The following is a 14,954-nucleotide window of genomic DNA, read 5'->3' as shown; positions in this document are numbered from 1 at the left end:
CTATAGTTGAATTTATTGGAAAAGAAACAACTTCTAAGTGTATACTTTCCCGGTATTTAGTATTTATTGGTGCCTTGCAGTGTTTAATCCTCTTTATGGCTGATGGCAATTCACATAGAAGATGACCTTGAAAAGTCATGGACTGTTGGGTTAAACTTTATACCTGTAATTAATAAGACAGCCTTAATCAGTTCAAAGTAGTAGGGTTGAAAAGTGTTCAGATATTAACTGTGAACTTAGATAGATAGACAGAACTTTATTTGTCCCCAGGGGGAAATTATTTCTTGTATTGAATCTCATTAAATAAATGAGTAGATAGATAAATATGTTCACACACACAACACAAGAGAATGACTAAAATGGAAAAAAATTGAAAAGACAGAAGACTTTTCACTTGGCAGTCATGGTCAAAGTGAGGCATTATGCAGGCATATTGCTGTTGGTATAAAGGAGTCCCTGTGGCGTGACACACTTTTACTGAATATTTTGTTGGCTGAAATCCTCACAGTATATCAGAGAGAAGATGTGCAGCATTGGCCACAATGACACTCAGTTTTGTTTTAAGTGTTTTCTTTGCTACAACCTTCAAGGGGTCCTAAGTGTGTCCCATTACTGAGCCTGCCCTTTTGTTTATCTTTTTGATTTGGTGGACCTCACATGAAGTGATGTTACCGGCTTAGTACACCACAGTGTAGAAAATCACACTGGTTATCACAGAGTTGAAGACTATTGCTACTCACATTATAGGAATGCAGTCTCCTAATTAAAATGAGCCTACTTTCCCCTTTCTTGATAATGATAATATGTGTAAGCTAAAAAAAATAATTGTGTATTGATATTTCTACATTTACAGTACTTAGAATTTTGTATAACTTCCCAAATACATCCATCCATCCATTTTCCAACCTGCTATATCCTAACACAGGGTCATGGGGGTCTGCTGAAGCCAATCCCAGCCAACACAGGGCGTAAGGCAGGAACAAACCCCGGGCAGGGCGCCAGCCCACCACAGCCAAATACATACATTAGATAGATATATTGATGTAAAAATGAAACATCCATCCATTATCCAACCCGATATATCCTAACACAGGGTCATGGGGGTCTGCTGGAGCCAATCCCAGCCAATACAGGGCGCAAGGCAGGAAATAAACCCCGGGCAGGGTGCCAGCCCACCGCAGCCAGATACACACATTAGATAGATTATATTGATGTAAAACTGAAACAATCATCTGAAAATGATTATCTAGGTAACATTAAATCTCTGAAAGGGAGAAGTAGAAATGAATCTGTAATTCTCATAAAAACAAACTAATTGACTGATGTGAGCATCTGATACAATCTAGTGGCTTAAAAGAGCAATTCAATGTGCTACTTTTTCCTTAATTTGGCATTATGAAATAATAAATTTTTATTCTTTCAGTTCTTTGTACAGACCCGCCTGAAAAGGCATTTTTTATATCTGAAATGTACAGAAAATCTTTTTCTGTCACAGACATCTTTTGTAATAACTACAGAATGCATATCTTAAAGAAGTGGCAAAGCTTTATTTTATTTATTTATTTTTTTACTTTTAGAAATCTTTGGTCCCTAAAGGAAATGTTAAATATAAAAATGAAAATAGATATAACAATGAAAACTGAGCATATTAGTAATTGTCTGAAATGAATTCCTTTTTTAGCCAGTTATTGTAATGATGGGTTATTAGACATAAATATAACTGAGAGTTGGGCTATTCTGTTAATTAATGAAATTTTGTTGTATGTCACAAATGCATAGACTCGGCTTTTACTGGTAATGAGTTTCATATTTTTATATATCTTAAAAACTTTTATTGTGGAAAAATATTAAGGATTGTTTATGAACATATAGCTGAAATATTTCAAATTCTGCTTATTGATTGATTAAATTTATTATTGAATGTATCTTGATTAAAAAGGGCATTTATTTAGTTTTAAATTGTGAATAAATGTGATACAGCAAACAAATGAAAAGAAATAATTAAGTTATGCTCACTATGTTTACAGAAATGTGAAAGTTCTAACCTGATAAACTCAATTGTGAGGCCTTGTGAGATTTATATTTGTTATTGAATATTTTTATTGTCATATATTTTAAAATGCAAATCCATACTTAGCATTCTCTATTATAGACCCATAAGTATTGCTCCTTGGAAAGATTTCTTTTTGGAAACCATGTTTGTTAGTTTTGAATAAATTGTAATTATGCTGCCCTGTGGCACAGTAGTTCGCACTACTGCTTCACAACTCTGTATGAGATTTACATGTTCTTCCCTTGTCCATGCAAGTTTTTCTTTTGGTACCTAGATTTTCCTCTCATATACATAAGGTATATTAAGTTTGTTGGTAACTCACAACTGGGGTGTTTATACGTGTGGCCAGGTATAGATAGATTGCTGCCTCATTCATTGTTGTTTCCTGCTTTGCTCCTAAGGCTGCCAAATATGTATTGGCTTGGTAGCTGGGAGCACAAGAGGTTTTGGAATTACATAAAATGATACATACGGCATATGTATCATTTTATGTCATTCCATAATAACACAGAATGAGTTGAGTTGTTGGCTGTAATGTACATATTAGAATACAACCCATGTTTTTAACCTATGTCAACATTGTGTGTCTGGCAACTGACCGCACATGTCATAGCAACATAGATAACAAAAAATATGCAAATCATAACATACAAATCACTAATAACAAATTCCAAAATGTTTCATAAAAACATTCAGAAATGCTGTCAATGTTGCTGACAGCTGTATCTTACCTTGTAAAAGCAGTATTTAAAAATGTTCTTTCTGACTTTTTTGCCCTAAGAGGGAAATTTGTTTTTTTCTGAAGGAGTACACTCTCTTAAATGCACATAAGAATTACAAGAAAAAAGAACACAAGTTATGATCTGGCTAAAATTAAAAGAACAGTCACAGAAAGGCATTCTAAAGACATATTGCATTAGGTATGAAAAAGCCATGGTGTAGCAATTTTTCATACACTTCAGCTGAATAATTCTTTGGCTATAAGTACTTAGTGTGTCACAGACAGAGGATGTGCTACATTATTCATGTTGGCCCACAGTTTAGAGTTCTCTTTTCCGCTGTTACCTCCAATGGGTCAAGAGTATGTTCGATAACTGAGCCGGCCTTCTTAATCAGCCTGTTGATTTGGTGGGCCTCTCTCTGAAGTAATCTTACCAGCCCAGCATATCACAGTGTAGAAATTCAGTGTTTATCACAGAGTTTTACTGTATTTATTATGTAAAGGATGTCTAAGGATTCTTAGCTAGAGTTGTTGGATTGGTCTTTCATTGTATAAGAATTACATGTTACATTAGAAATTATCTTTCACAGCATGTATTCATGAATCTGGATAGAGACTATGCTTATACACAAGTTATAAAGTTATACATACAGTGGTGTGAAAAACTATTTGCCCCCTTCCTGATTTCTTATTCTTTTGCATGTTTGTCACACAAAATGTTTCTGATCATCAAACACATTTAACCATTAGTCAAATATAACACAAGTAAACACAAAATGCAGTTTGTAAATGGTGGTTTTTATTATTTAGGGAGAAAAAAAAATCCAAACCTACATGGCCCTGTGTGAAAAAGTAATTGCCCCCTGAACCTAATAACTGGTTGGGCCACCCTTAGCAGCAATAACTGCAATCAAGCGTTTGCGATAACTTTCAATGAGTCTTTTACAGCTCTCTGGAGGAATTTTGGCCCACTCATCTTTGCAAAATTGTTGTAATTCAGCTTTATTTGAGGGTTTTCTAGCATGAACCGCCTTTTTAAGGTCATGCCATAGCATCTCAATTGGATTCAGGTCAGGACTTTGACTAGGCCACTCCAAAGTCTTCATTTTGTTTTTCTTCAGCCATTTAGAGGTGGATTTGCTGATGTGTTTTGGGTCATTGTCCTGTTGCAGCACCCAAGATCGCTTCAGCTTGAGTTGACGAACAGATGGCCGGACATTCTCCTTCAGGATTTTTTGGTAGACAGTAGAATTCATGGTTTCATCTATCACAGCAAGCCTTCCAGGTCCTGAAGCAGCAAAACAATCCCAGACCATCACACTACCACCACCATATTTTACTGTTGGTATGATGTTCTTTTTCTGAAATGCTGTGTTCCTTTTACGCCAGATGTAACGGGACATTTGCCTTCCAAAAAGTTCAACTTTTGTCTCATCAGTCCACAAGGTATTTTCCCAAAAGTCTTGGCAATCATTGAGATGTTTCTTAGCAAAATTGAGACGAGCCCTAATGTTCTTTTTGCTTAACAGTGGTTTGCGTCTTGGAAATCTGCCATGCAGGCCGTTTTTGCCCAGTCTCTTTCTTATGGTGGAGTCGTGAACACTGACCTTAATTGAGGCAAGTGAGGCCTGCAGTTCTTTAGACGTTGTCCTGGGGTCTTTTGTGACCTCTCGGATGAGTCGTCTCTGCGCTCTTGGGGTAATTTTGGTCGGCCGGCCACTCCTGGGAAGGTTCACCACTGTTCCATGTTTTTGCCATTTGTGGATAATGGCTCTCACTGTGGTTCGCTGGAGTCCCAAAGCTTTAGAAATGGCTTTATAACCTTTACCAGACTGATAGATCTCAATTACTTCTGTTCTCATTTGTTCCTGAATTTCTTTGGATCTTGGCATGTTGTCTAGCTTTTGAGGTGCTTTTGGTCTACTTCTCTGTGTCAGGCAGCTCCTATTTAAGTGATTTCTTGATTGAAACAGGTGTGGCAGTCATCAGGCCTGGGGGTGGCTACGGAAATTGAACTCAGGTGTGATACACCACAGTTAGGTTATTTTTTAACAAGGGGGCAATTACTTTTTCACACAGGGCCATGTAGGTTTGGATTTTTTTTCTCCCTAAATAATAAAAACCATCATTTAAAAACTGCATTTTGTGTTTACTTGTGTTATATTTGACTAATGGTTAAATGTGTTTGATGATCAGAAACATTTTGTGTGACAAACATGCAAAAGAATAAGAAATCAGGAAGGGGGCAAATAGTTTTTCACACCACTGTAACTTTATTCAACAATTAATAGAAATTAAAAAGACATTTGGTAATACTACATTTTGGATGGAGATCTAAAAGTATTATTTGTTAAAAATTTCCAATAATAAAGAAATCAAGAATGAGCCAAATAGTTTTTCATGGATATTGTGAGTTTCACAATCAAAGAACAGCTGATTGATCAGATCTTGTATGTACTGAGAATTAATCAAATTGGCGATTCAAATGTACAGCACATATGCACACCTTATGCAACAGTGTGTGCACTGTGCAATGTGTATGTAAGTTACTGAATGGAAAAATTAGTGATGTTAGAAATGTGAGAAAAGTATTTTTGGGGATTTCTAAATTGGGGCTGATGTAGAGTATTGTTTTAGTAAGTGTGTGACACCTAGACATTCAAAATTTAGATTGTTGTGAGTATATAATTTTATGATTTTTTCCATATTAAACTATGATTATAATTACATCAACACAATATAGTAGGCTGGTGATACAGTATGTGTCAAGATGTAGTAAAACCAACTTTCATCATAGGTGCACTGATTTAAATGTTATCCTTGGATTTCCTTTGCTGGTTGTAAATGTCTGCTTTGGATATTCTACCTCAAGATGTTAATGGTGTTTTCCCAGAATTGTAATAATCCAAGACGTTTATTAAAAAAAATTAAGATCTTCATCTACTTAATGAATGAAAGGATAATTATTAATATTCTATTTTACATACTGTGTATTTTATTTTGATAGAGGGCTCAAATTAAATTTGTTTTTGATTTCACCTAATGGGTACTAAGTATAAGATGCATTTACTTTTCATCTGTCTTTTTCCCAGAGATGTTGTGGTGCAGTGCTTAGCACGGACACTGTTTGTGGAAAGTTTACATTTTCTCCAAGTGTTCACTTCTAGTTTTTCTCTGAATGTTCTTGTTTCCTCAATAATGTAAAGCAACAGCACACTGTGTGTGGGTGTGTGTATATATGGTTGGTTCTTATTATAGCCTGGTGTCTCATCCATGTTTAGCTCCAAAGTAGGTGAGATGCCTTCGATACTGTATTGGAAAAGTTCAGTTAAGAATGTGGATGGATTTAATTTATTCCCAGACATGTACCCACATTACTTCAGATGATCCATGATGTTAATCATAAAGGGACATTTTTGACATGTAATGTTGTCTTATGGCTATTTTAATTGACTATAGACCTTTTCAATTTGCCCAAATCCAGCAAAGTGCAAAAACAAATATGATGGTGTTAGTTTCTGAGATGCCTTTTTCATAATTTGTTTAAGCCAACTGAGCTAAGATTACATCTACTTAGTTTTGATATGCATTCCAAAAAATGATGAGAAGTATACTAACTGTAATGCAAATTTTGCTTTCCTGTTAGGTGGGACCCATGCCTTGGCTGGGCCCTCAAACAGATGAAACTATCAAGGGGTTATGTCAGAGAGGAAAGAAAAACCTGCTTCTAGTTCCTATAGCATTCACCAGTGATCACATTGAAACATTACATGAACTGGATATTGAATATGCACAGGTTTTGGGGAAAGAGGTGAGTGAATCATGCCATATTCATTAAGTTGTCGTGCGTTGTGTTATAAAATAGTGTCTTAGATTTGTTTTGTGTGTGGAAATGATTCTGGTTTTTGTTGATATTTTTGTTTCTCCTATATCTATTAAATATCTTCTGATGCACATGGTCATTCCGTTAGTGTAATAACTGAAGGTCCCTGGCTGCCTGAGATTTTCAACTTCCGACACCCTTTTCCAGTCAATCCAGCCAGGTGGCTGAAGTTTTATAATCTCTGTGTATTCGTTAGCCATCCTGGAGTGAAAGATCAGTTGAGGAATTGGAAAAGCACCTTAGATAAATAATGTTTAAAGCAGAGCTTTATTCTAAAAAGTGAGAACTACATTGTAAACCAGTGTTTTTGTAAGGAGTTGAAAATGGGGGCAGAAGCTCCATTACAAGCAGACTAAGCTTTGAAGGTTGATTACCGTGGACCTTGGATACAAGAAACTGTACCTAGATTTGCTGCATTGTAAGGAGAAGGGATTTAGTCTCTCTTCCCCTTGTCAGTCCTCTCTTCACTAGTATACTGTGGTTCTGATTAATGTCTAGGGCCACTAGAGCAGTATGTCATCCCCAGGTCTTCTTATTTTTGGCAGAGAAAACGATTTCTTTTATATTTGATGGAAGGACTGCTGCATTCACATTTTAGTTTATCTCGTCTCTAGGCTTGTTTCAAAAGTCACCAGTCAGTCGTCTTTTCTCAGGCTAACAGTGCCTTTGTAAATACAGATCTTTTTAACGTAGTTACTTAGGGTTAACAATCTTGTACGATAGAGATTTTTTTTGTCTCATAATGGCAAGTTAAAATGTCTCTTAAAATTTGATATCTGAATAGAGGTTTATTGAGAGCTTAAATTTTCAATTTCTGGAATAGTGAAAGCTTCAAGGTGGTTTTTTTTTTTTTGGTTTTTTTTTATAATTGAGGTGTATTTCTGTAGGAATTCAATTTCTCTTTATAAGTAAACAATGAAGTATCTGCAATACAATTTGTAAATTAATGTATATTATCACTCAGTATATTGTTAGTTAATCAAACTATATCATTTCATTATCTAAAACAATAATAAATTTGTTTTAGAAAACTGATTTTTAAATACAAGGTAAATAATATACATCACATGTTTTAGTTGATACAGAAAGTACAGTAAAACAAGTTAACACATCAAAGAGAAGTATAAGGAAAAAAGTCACGATATATACTCATTTACATTTGACTCTACAGAATTGATCAGTTTCTAAATTCTTGTAAGTTTTATATTTTTGAGCAGTTTTATTTTTTAGACACTGTGATATACAGTAATTAAATATGAAGATTAAAATATCCAGTTCAATTTCAAATGAAATGATCTTAGATTTCAATGTCACACCTATTGTGCCTTGCTATGTTAAACTGAACATAGTCACATAAATGCCTATGCTTCAAATGTGTAAAAACATTATTATTTTTACATATTGTTTTCATTATTGTGCTGTAGTATTTGAAATTAAAACTGTCAAGTTAAATTAAAATTTATTAAAATGAGGACTACATTTATATTATAGAAGTACTGAACCTTTACAAATGCATATGACATGAATTTTAGAACCACTAAGGTTAGAGGTAGATTTATCAATATTGTAATAAAATCTTATCCAGGCACTGGCTAAAAGTGAGGCATTATTGATCTACATATTAAGAGAAAGAAAGACATGTTGCATTTATTTGTTGCTATCATTACTACCTTTTCACAAAACACTTTGCCAATTTGAGGTCCTGGCCTTTTTTCCTTTTACTTTGGTGTATGTAAAATTGAGAGTAGCCAAATGTCATGAATTGAATTCTATCTTTCAGTGTGGTGTGGAAAATATCAGAAGAGCAGAATCACTGAATGGAAATCCTCTGTTTTTTAAGGTATTTTTAGTTTTGTCATTTTTTTTTATTATTGGAGTGATGAAACGGCAAACTTGTTTTCCCTTTGTGCTGTTACCTGTTCTTTGCCTAACTGTTCCTGTTTTGTGTGAACTACGCACCGTATTTACAAAAGTCAGGTGTTCTAACTTGTCATGTAACTGTTTTAAGAATGCCACACTTTTACGTAGGAATGTAGTAGTAATTCCATTACTTTTTATTTTCTCAATTACATTTGTTTAACTAGACAAAGAAATGTTTAATTGAGAAAAATGTTATTTTAAGCTGTAACTCATTCTTGTGATAAGATCTTTTAGTAAGTGGTCTGGGGCTATCACAAAGCTATACAATTGTTGTGTTACAGGGTCAAATATTATGTAAAAAACATGTTAATGTACAGAGACTTGTTTAACTCAAGTTCTAGGCACATTGAAAACAAATTACCTGATGTAATATACCAATGTGTGATTGTTACAATTACAGATAATATTTTTATTCCTAAAGATAGTGATGAGTAAAGTACCCAATTTAATAAAGAGTTATAAATATCCTGTATATAGGAACAAGTAAAAATCAAAATACATTTGTATTCAGTTGGATAATAAACCAAGTGTTTATATAAAGTAGAATGTCAACCTAGTACAGTAGACTGCGGCATTAAATAAGTCAAAAAGCAAGGTCAGCATTTTCCTTGAAGAACATTCCAGTATTTGAAGCACTGAAAATCGTGGTATACTGGTAACGCTGCTATGGGATGAATGTAAATTTGAAAAATCCTAGTATTTCACAATTTTGCAATGAAGATGTACTTGTACAAATCAGCCAGACACACGATCAAAGATAACCTAAGCCTTTCTAAAACAAAACAAAAGAGGAAAATCCCTTGTTTTCTCCTGACAAAGTAATTAGCAGTTATTTGCCGTAAAAGATTGAGGAGGTGATATATGCTATATCCTGCAGCTTTAAACAAAAATCAAGATTCCACAGCTTGGGAATGAATGATATTGTTTTTTGAATTGAGCAAAAGGTATGCAGGAAAACCCAATAGACTTGCCAAGATTGTCTATTAAAAAAAAAAATAGATTTGAGCATGAAAGGTATATAATGTAGCATCAACATATAACCAGAGCTACTTATAAAGTACACAGATAACTGCATCTGAGTTTAAAATTACCATACATTTTTCCCAGGCATAAATGTCAAATACATAAGTACATGATACTTCAGGTAACTTATTGCTTATGTTTTGGTAACTAAATATTAATTAGATAAACAGCTAGTGAACTTCATGTCTTACAGTTTTATTAACGTAACATCATGGACTACACATAAAATCTTAAAAAAGAAACAAGCTTGAAAGTGGCATCTTTACATATATTTAATTAAAATCCAGACATATCAAAACTGTTTTCAGTATATTCAATTAAACCAACTGCTCTGCTAAATAGAAAACAGATTTCAATTCAATATAACTTATTTTTAAGTATGAACGTGTCAGCTGTATACTGCTATCATTATTGCAAATCGTTGGGAAAACTGCAACTGAAAATTAAAATTTAATTGATCGATTTGAACATCAGTGGAATGATATGGAATCAATTTAAAACAATCATGGGACACATCGAAATTGACATTTGCATGGGTTGTATTGTAGTCTTGCAGTTTGACATGTCCTAAAGAAATTCAGACTGTTCTTAGTGCATTTGGAAGACAAGCTTAACATTAGGTTTGTTTACCTGATAAAGTGGGCTTTTTAATGTATTTATCATTTTGTGTCTGACATATAGGGCTTAATAAGCAAACATATGACAATAATTTAAAAAAAAAATGTTTAAAATGAAATTATGTGCTAGCTCAAGTTTAACTTCACAAGTTCAGTACACTATGTATATTTTTAGAGTGACTTAGTTCATTACAGAGCCTGCAAGAAAAGTTTGTGTCCTTGCATTGCTTTAGTACTCGAAACAGTATGGAGAATATGGAGATTCTTGAAACAGTGCACACTAGTAACTTTAATCAGTGTCCCTATATTTGTACAGTGTGTTTGAGTTTTAGCAGTGACTTTTTTGAGATGTTTTATTTCTCAGTGTTCACTATTTTTAACCATTATTGCTTTTTATGTCATTCTTGTTCATATTCTTGTATATTTATCAAAAAGTATTAATAGAAGCATTCATGTTTACTTCCCCCAGAGTGCATCATTTGGTCCCATTTCATTACTAAGTGGCTTAGTTGAAAATAAAATGTTACTCTGTACTTACTGAAAATATTTCCTGTAAAAGTTTATCAATAAGCCCATCCTTATTTCCTCTTTAAAAGCAAGTATGGATTGTAAACAGTACCAGCCAGCTTGTAATGTTTTGTTACAAAGCCTCTAAATCAATCTTTGGTTTTCAGTTGAGTTCAAACCACTTGAGCATCCCTCATGGGGGTTATGACGTCATCTTAGACCCTTTGATTGAATTAGGATCTTATAATTCAGAATGGAAAGGGAACAAGGCAGTAATCTCCTGAGAAGTAAATTGCTTTAGCAAGATGCTTTCTCAGCATTTAATAGGAAAAATCTAGTGACATTGAAATTTGTTCAGGAAATGGGTTTCTGTCTTGAAGACGTGGAAGAAGATGATGAGAAGAATCATTTCAGATGTTGAAATGTACGATTGATAGAAATGTTGACATGTAATGAGATGTTTTGTAATGCATAAAAATAACTTTTAAATAACTCTTTCACTCATGCGTAGATCCTATAAGCAATGGTTTGATATTTCATCACATACACATTTTACCTGTTAAATTTCCTACTAAACACATATTCATAGGCAATGTGTAAGAGTGATCTTCTATTTGTGGAGTTTTCCGTATGCTTATACAACACCTTTTTTTAAATTGCAAGCAGTTTTAGTTTGTAGTTAGAAGTTCAAGTTTCAGAAGAAGGGAATTTAGATTTAATATTGTGAAAAGCAGCAGCGCCTTTATAGGCCAAATGGTCTTCTCTTACCTTTGAGCAATTTGTGTTTTTTTTTTTTTTGTTTTGTTTTAAATTTGTACTTGTTATATGACAGTGGGCTAAGAGCATCAATGATTATCTCTGCTAAACCCCACCATTACAGACTCTCTCTTGAATAGTTGGCAGTATGCAACGAAGTAGAACAATTGAGAAAGATGAAAAAGAAATACCGTATATGCTCACGTATAAGTTGGGTCTTGAAACCTGAAAAATCAATCATAATCGACTTATATGCCTGTTCAAAACTGCGACACTTATTTTTATTTATTTATTTTTTTACATCATCTTGCCTCCTCCAATCTCGCATCAGTTTCTCAGACACATCAAATGTTGTTGCAGCAGCGCAGTTACTAATTTCTTTTGCTACTTCAACGACGTTTAATTTAAAACCAGCATATATTTTCTTCTGATCGAACACTGCATTGTAGATAAGGGATGCTCTTATGTGTATGAGGATGTGACATACAAAAAACACAAACAGTGCAAACATCACTTCAGAATAGTTCAGGTATTACTGTGTGGTCACATAGGCACAATAGAGAGAGAGAGAGAGAGAGAGGTTAGGAGAATGTGCTGATATAGCGCATTGCCACACCCACATAGAGAAAAAAGACCATGTGCTCTGTGGTTACTCTCTCAGATGGGCGTTAGCATATCATAATCCCTTGTACCAATAGCGTGAGTTTTCTGCATTCGACTTTTATGATCGACATTATAAAAATACCAGAAATTATAATGTAAAATCAAGTCCCAACTTATCCGCAGGAGTATGTACGGTGTATTCTTACCTCAAGAAAATGAGTTATAAGAGTCTGCAATAAAATTATTTCTAGTCTCCTTTTGTTATAACAAGGATACCTCATAAATATGAAAGAGTATTTTCTTACATCAAAACTTTTTCTGCTTCAAAGTGGACATATTTGGTAAGTTTTAAGACTTTTCCATCCACCTATGGTCCTGTGTATCTCCTGTAAGCTGAATGAACAAACAAGAAAAAAAAAAAAAACTTACTTTGGAACACAATTTTATGGGGCAAATCAATATATACCATGATTGTGAAGAAATAACTTTAACTTTAAAATACCAAATACAAATTTTTTAAAATTTCAAATAAGCATTTTGAGACACTGAATTCCCAACACTGTCCCAATATATTTTCTATTGTACTAACCTCATGTCCCATAGATTACGTTTTTTCAAAAAGATGTATTTTTGTTCCTTGTAAGCAGTGCACTCCAGTAATATATTTTTTACTGTTTCAGAAAAAGAGCATATCCTTGTGTCATGTTTGTTTATTCTAAACAGTGAAAAATTTAACCCTGTGTGCCCAAGACGTAATCTTGAGATTATGACTTCCTCCCTCCTATTTCTGCCTTCTACTTTGCGGTTTCCCACCACCTTCTGAATTTCATATACTGTAGATGCTCTCCTTTCTTATCTTTATCCCAGCTCTGTTGCCAAATTGACTTAATGGATTTCAGCATTCCAAGCTTGAAAGACCATGTCACACTGTTATCAACAAGTATTTGCAGCTCCACTAGGAAAATTCTCAAAAAAAACTAAGATTCACAAGGCACTTGAACACCTCCACTTGAGGCAGTTTCACCCCATTTACCTGCAGAAAGCAAACTACTTTTTTCATGGAAGGGGATTGTCAAGGCAGAAGGTAATTTAGAGGGGTCTGTTCTGATCTTGACTGCATCACACTGCTGCAAACCTTTCCAGTGAACAATTAAGGTCACCGTCTAATGAGGGTGAGAAAATAGCATCATCCACAAACAATAGAAATAAAATTGTGATCCTGTTTGTTAAAACCACACAAGGACAAAGAATTGGTCTACTCTTTAACAGCCTTGATGGAAAACCTGACACCCATTAGGTACAATTTCCCAGGTGATGCATTTCAAAATACTCAAGAATAAGCCAGAGGATAAACCCTTTTGTATGTACAAAAGAAAGACACTCTGTTTGGGTTTTTTTCTGAAATGACCTTGTGGAAAATGGAGAAAGTCTATATGAATGCCATTTATTTTTGATACCTGATCAGAGTTTATCAGTCTCCTTTTAAAAACTGTACTTTTTCTTTTTTACTGGACAAATTTTGCTCAAGAAATGACTCAAGAGACTTTGAAAGGTACCTATGGACTATGAAGGAAAGAGAGAGAAAAATAAAAAGGCATCAAAGCATAATTCTTACTGTTCGTGGAAAAAATATAATGAATCCCTACGTGTAGCTACATTGGCAGCAGAATGTTATTTTTTTTCAAGATTAAGAAAGGGAATGTTCAGTTTTAATTAAAGCAATAATGCATTGTGGAAGGAATAAATTGGAAACATATTAATGAAAGAAATTTGTTCTCAACTAGGACCTCTTTGAGTCAGCCAGGCAGGAGGAAACTTGTTCATTGCATCTTTATTTTCTGTTCGGCAAATGTTTGAAGAGGGAGCATCCTGTTACAGCAGTCTAGTAAGAGACAGTGCCTTGGGCAGAGGTTGCTGGCAAATGGACACAGTACAGAGACAGAGAGTAATTATTCTAGATAACCTACCCAAATAAACATACCCAAATAAAAGTCTCCTTTCAACTACATTCTTGTCCTTAAATATCTCTTGAATTCAGATTATTCTTTTATGGATAACTGTGTATGCGAAAACTGGCAAATTTTCCTAGGTACATGAACAAACATGACATCAGCCAGTTTCTTAAGCCAGCACCTAGAACACTCTCTCTTTGCTTAACCCCTTTCAGTAGTCTTTACGTGCTACAGTATTTCTTTTAAAAGTGTGCTGCATTCAAAGCACCTCATTTACAAAAAGCTATGTTACCCCTTGATGGTATCTTTTATTCTCTCACAGCATCTTTTTTGTTTGACTACAGGTCAATTAATATTTTTTAACCATAAATTGTCTGCAGTGTTGTATTGATTGCATTTTTAAAGTAAACGTGTTTTACTTAATGTGATTTATCAACTCAATAAACTGATATTCCAGTTAAAAGCAAGATCAATTAATAGTTAACAAGATAACAAGTTAAGATCAATTAATAGTTAATAGGCCATTAACTAAATGTCAATAATTTTCTAATGTTGCTTATTATGTCTGGTGCAAGATAGTCAACATCCTTTGAGTGGAGTTTATAATTGTTTGTGTCAACTGAAGTATTGAGTGCCATAGGCTTAGTGTGTCATAATGCCGGAGATTGACTCCAGTGCTTGACACTAAGTCAGTGGGGTATCATAAGACCCTTAGAAATGTCATTGGATTTTTTGTTCTTAATTGCATTACTGACTGGCACATTTTCAACGAAGTGAAGAGAAGTAAGTGTACCCATTGGACTACACGGGCATGGTGCCATTCTGTAAATTATTTTACTGTTTGAACTAATTTCTCAGTTCCATGGGTGGTAAGAAAACTGCCTTAGTTGAGAAATATTCTTGAGATACAGAAAGTGTT

The 14,954-nt window shown here is 34.2% G+C and overlaps 1 protein-coding gene across 1 annotated transcript in view; it reads left to right on the top strand.

Moving 5' to 3' along the window:
- fech (ferrochelatase) overlaps nucleotides 1-14,954 on the top strand; it is a 59,180-nt gene that overhangs the window by 40,915 nt on the left and 3,311 nt on the right. The window contains exons 9-10 of the mRNA XM_028802532.2: nucleotides 6,421-6,585; nucleotides 8,438-8,497. Coding sequence (XP_028658365.1) covers nucleotides 6,421-6,585; nucleotides 8,438-8,497 — 225 coding nt within the window. The remainder of the gene's footprint in view (nucleotides 1-6,420; nucleotides 6,586-8,437; nucleotides 8,498-14,954) is intronic.

This window comes from Erpetoichthys calabaricus, chromosome 5 (assembly GCF_900747795.2).
Source record: "Erpetoichthys calabaricus chromosome 5, fErpCal1.3, whole genome shotgun sequence".
Taxonomy (NCBI): domain Eukaryota; kingdom Metazoa; phylum Chordata; class Cladistia; order Polypteriformes; family Polypteridae; genus Erpetoichthys; species Erpetoichthys calabaricus.
The sequence above is the reverse complement of the archived record's forward strand: the minus strand, read 5'-3'. Positions and strand labels throughout refer to the sequence as shown.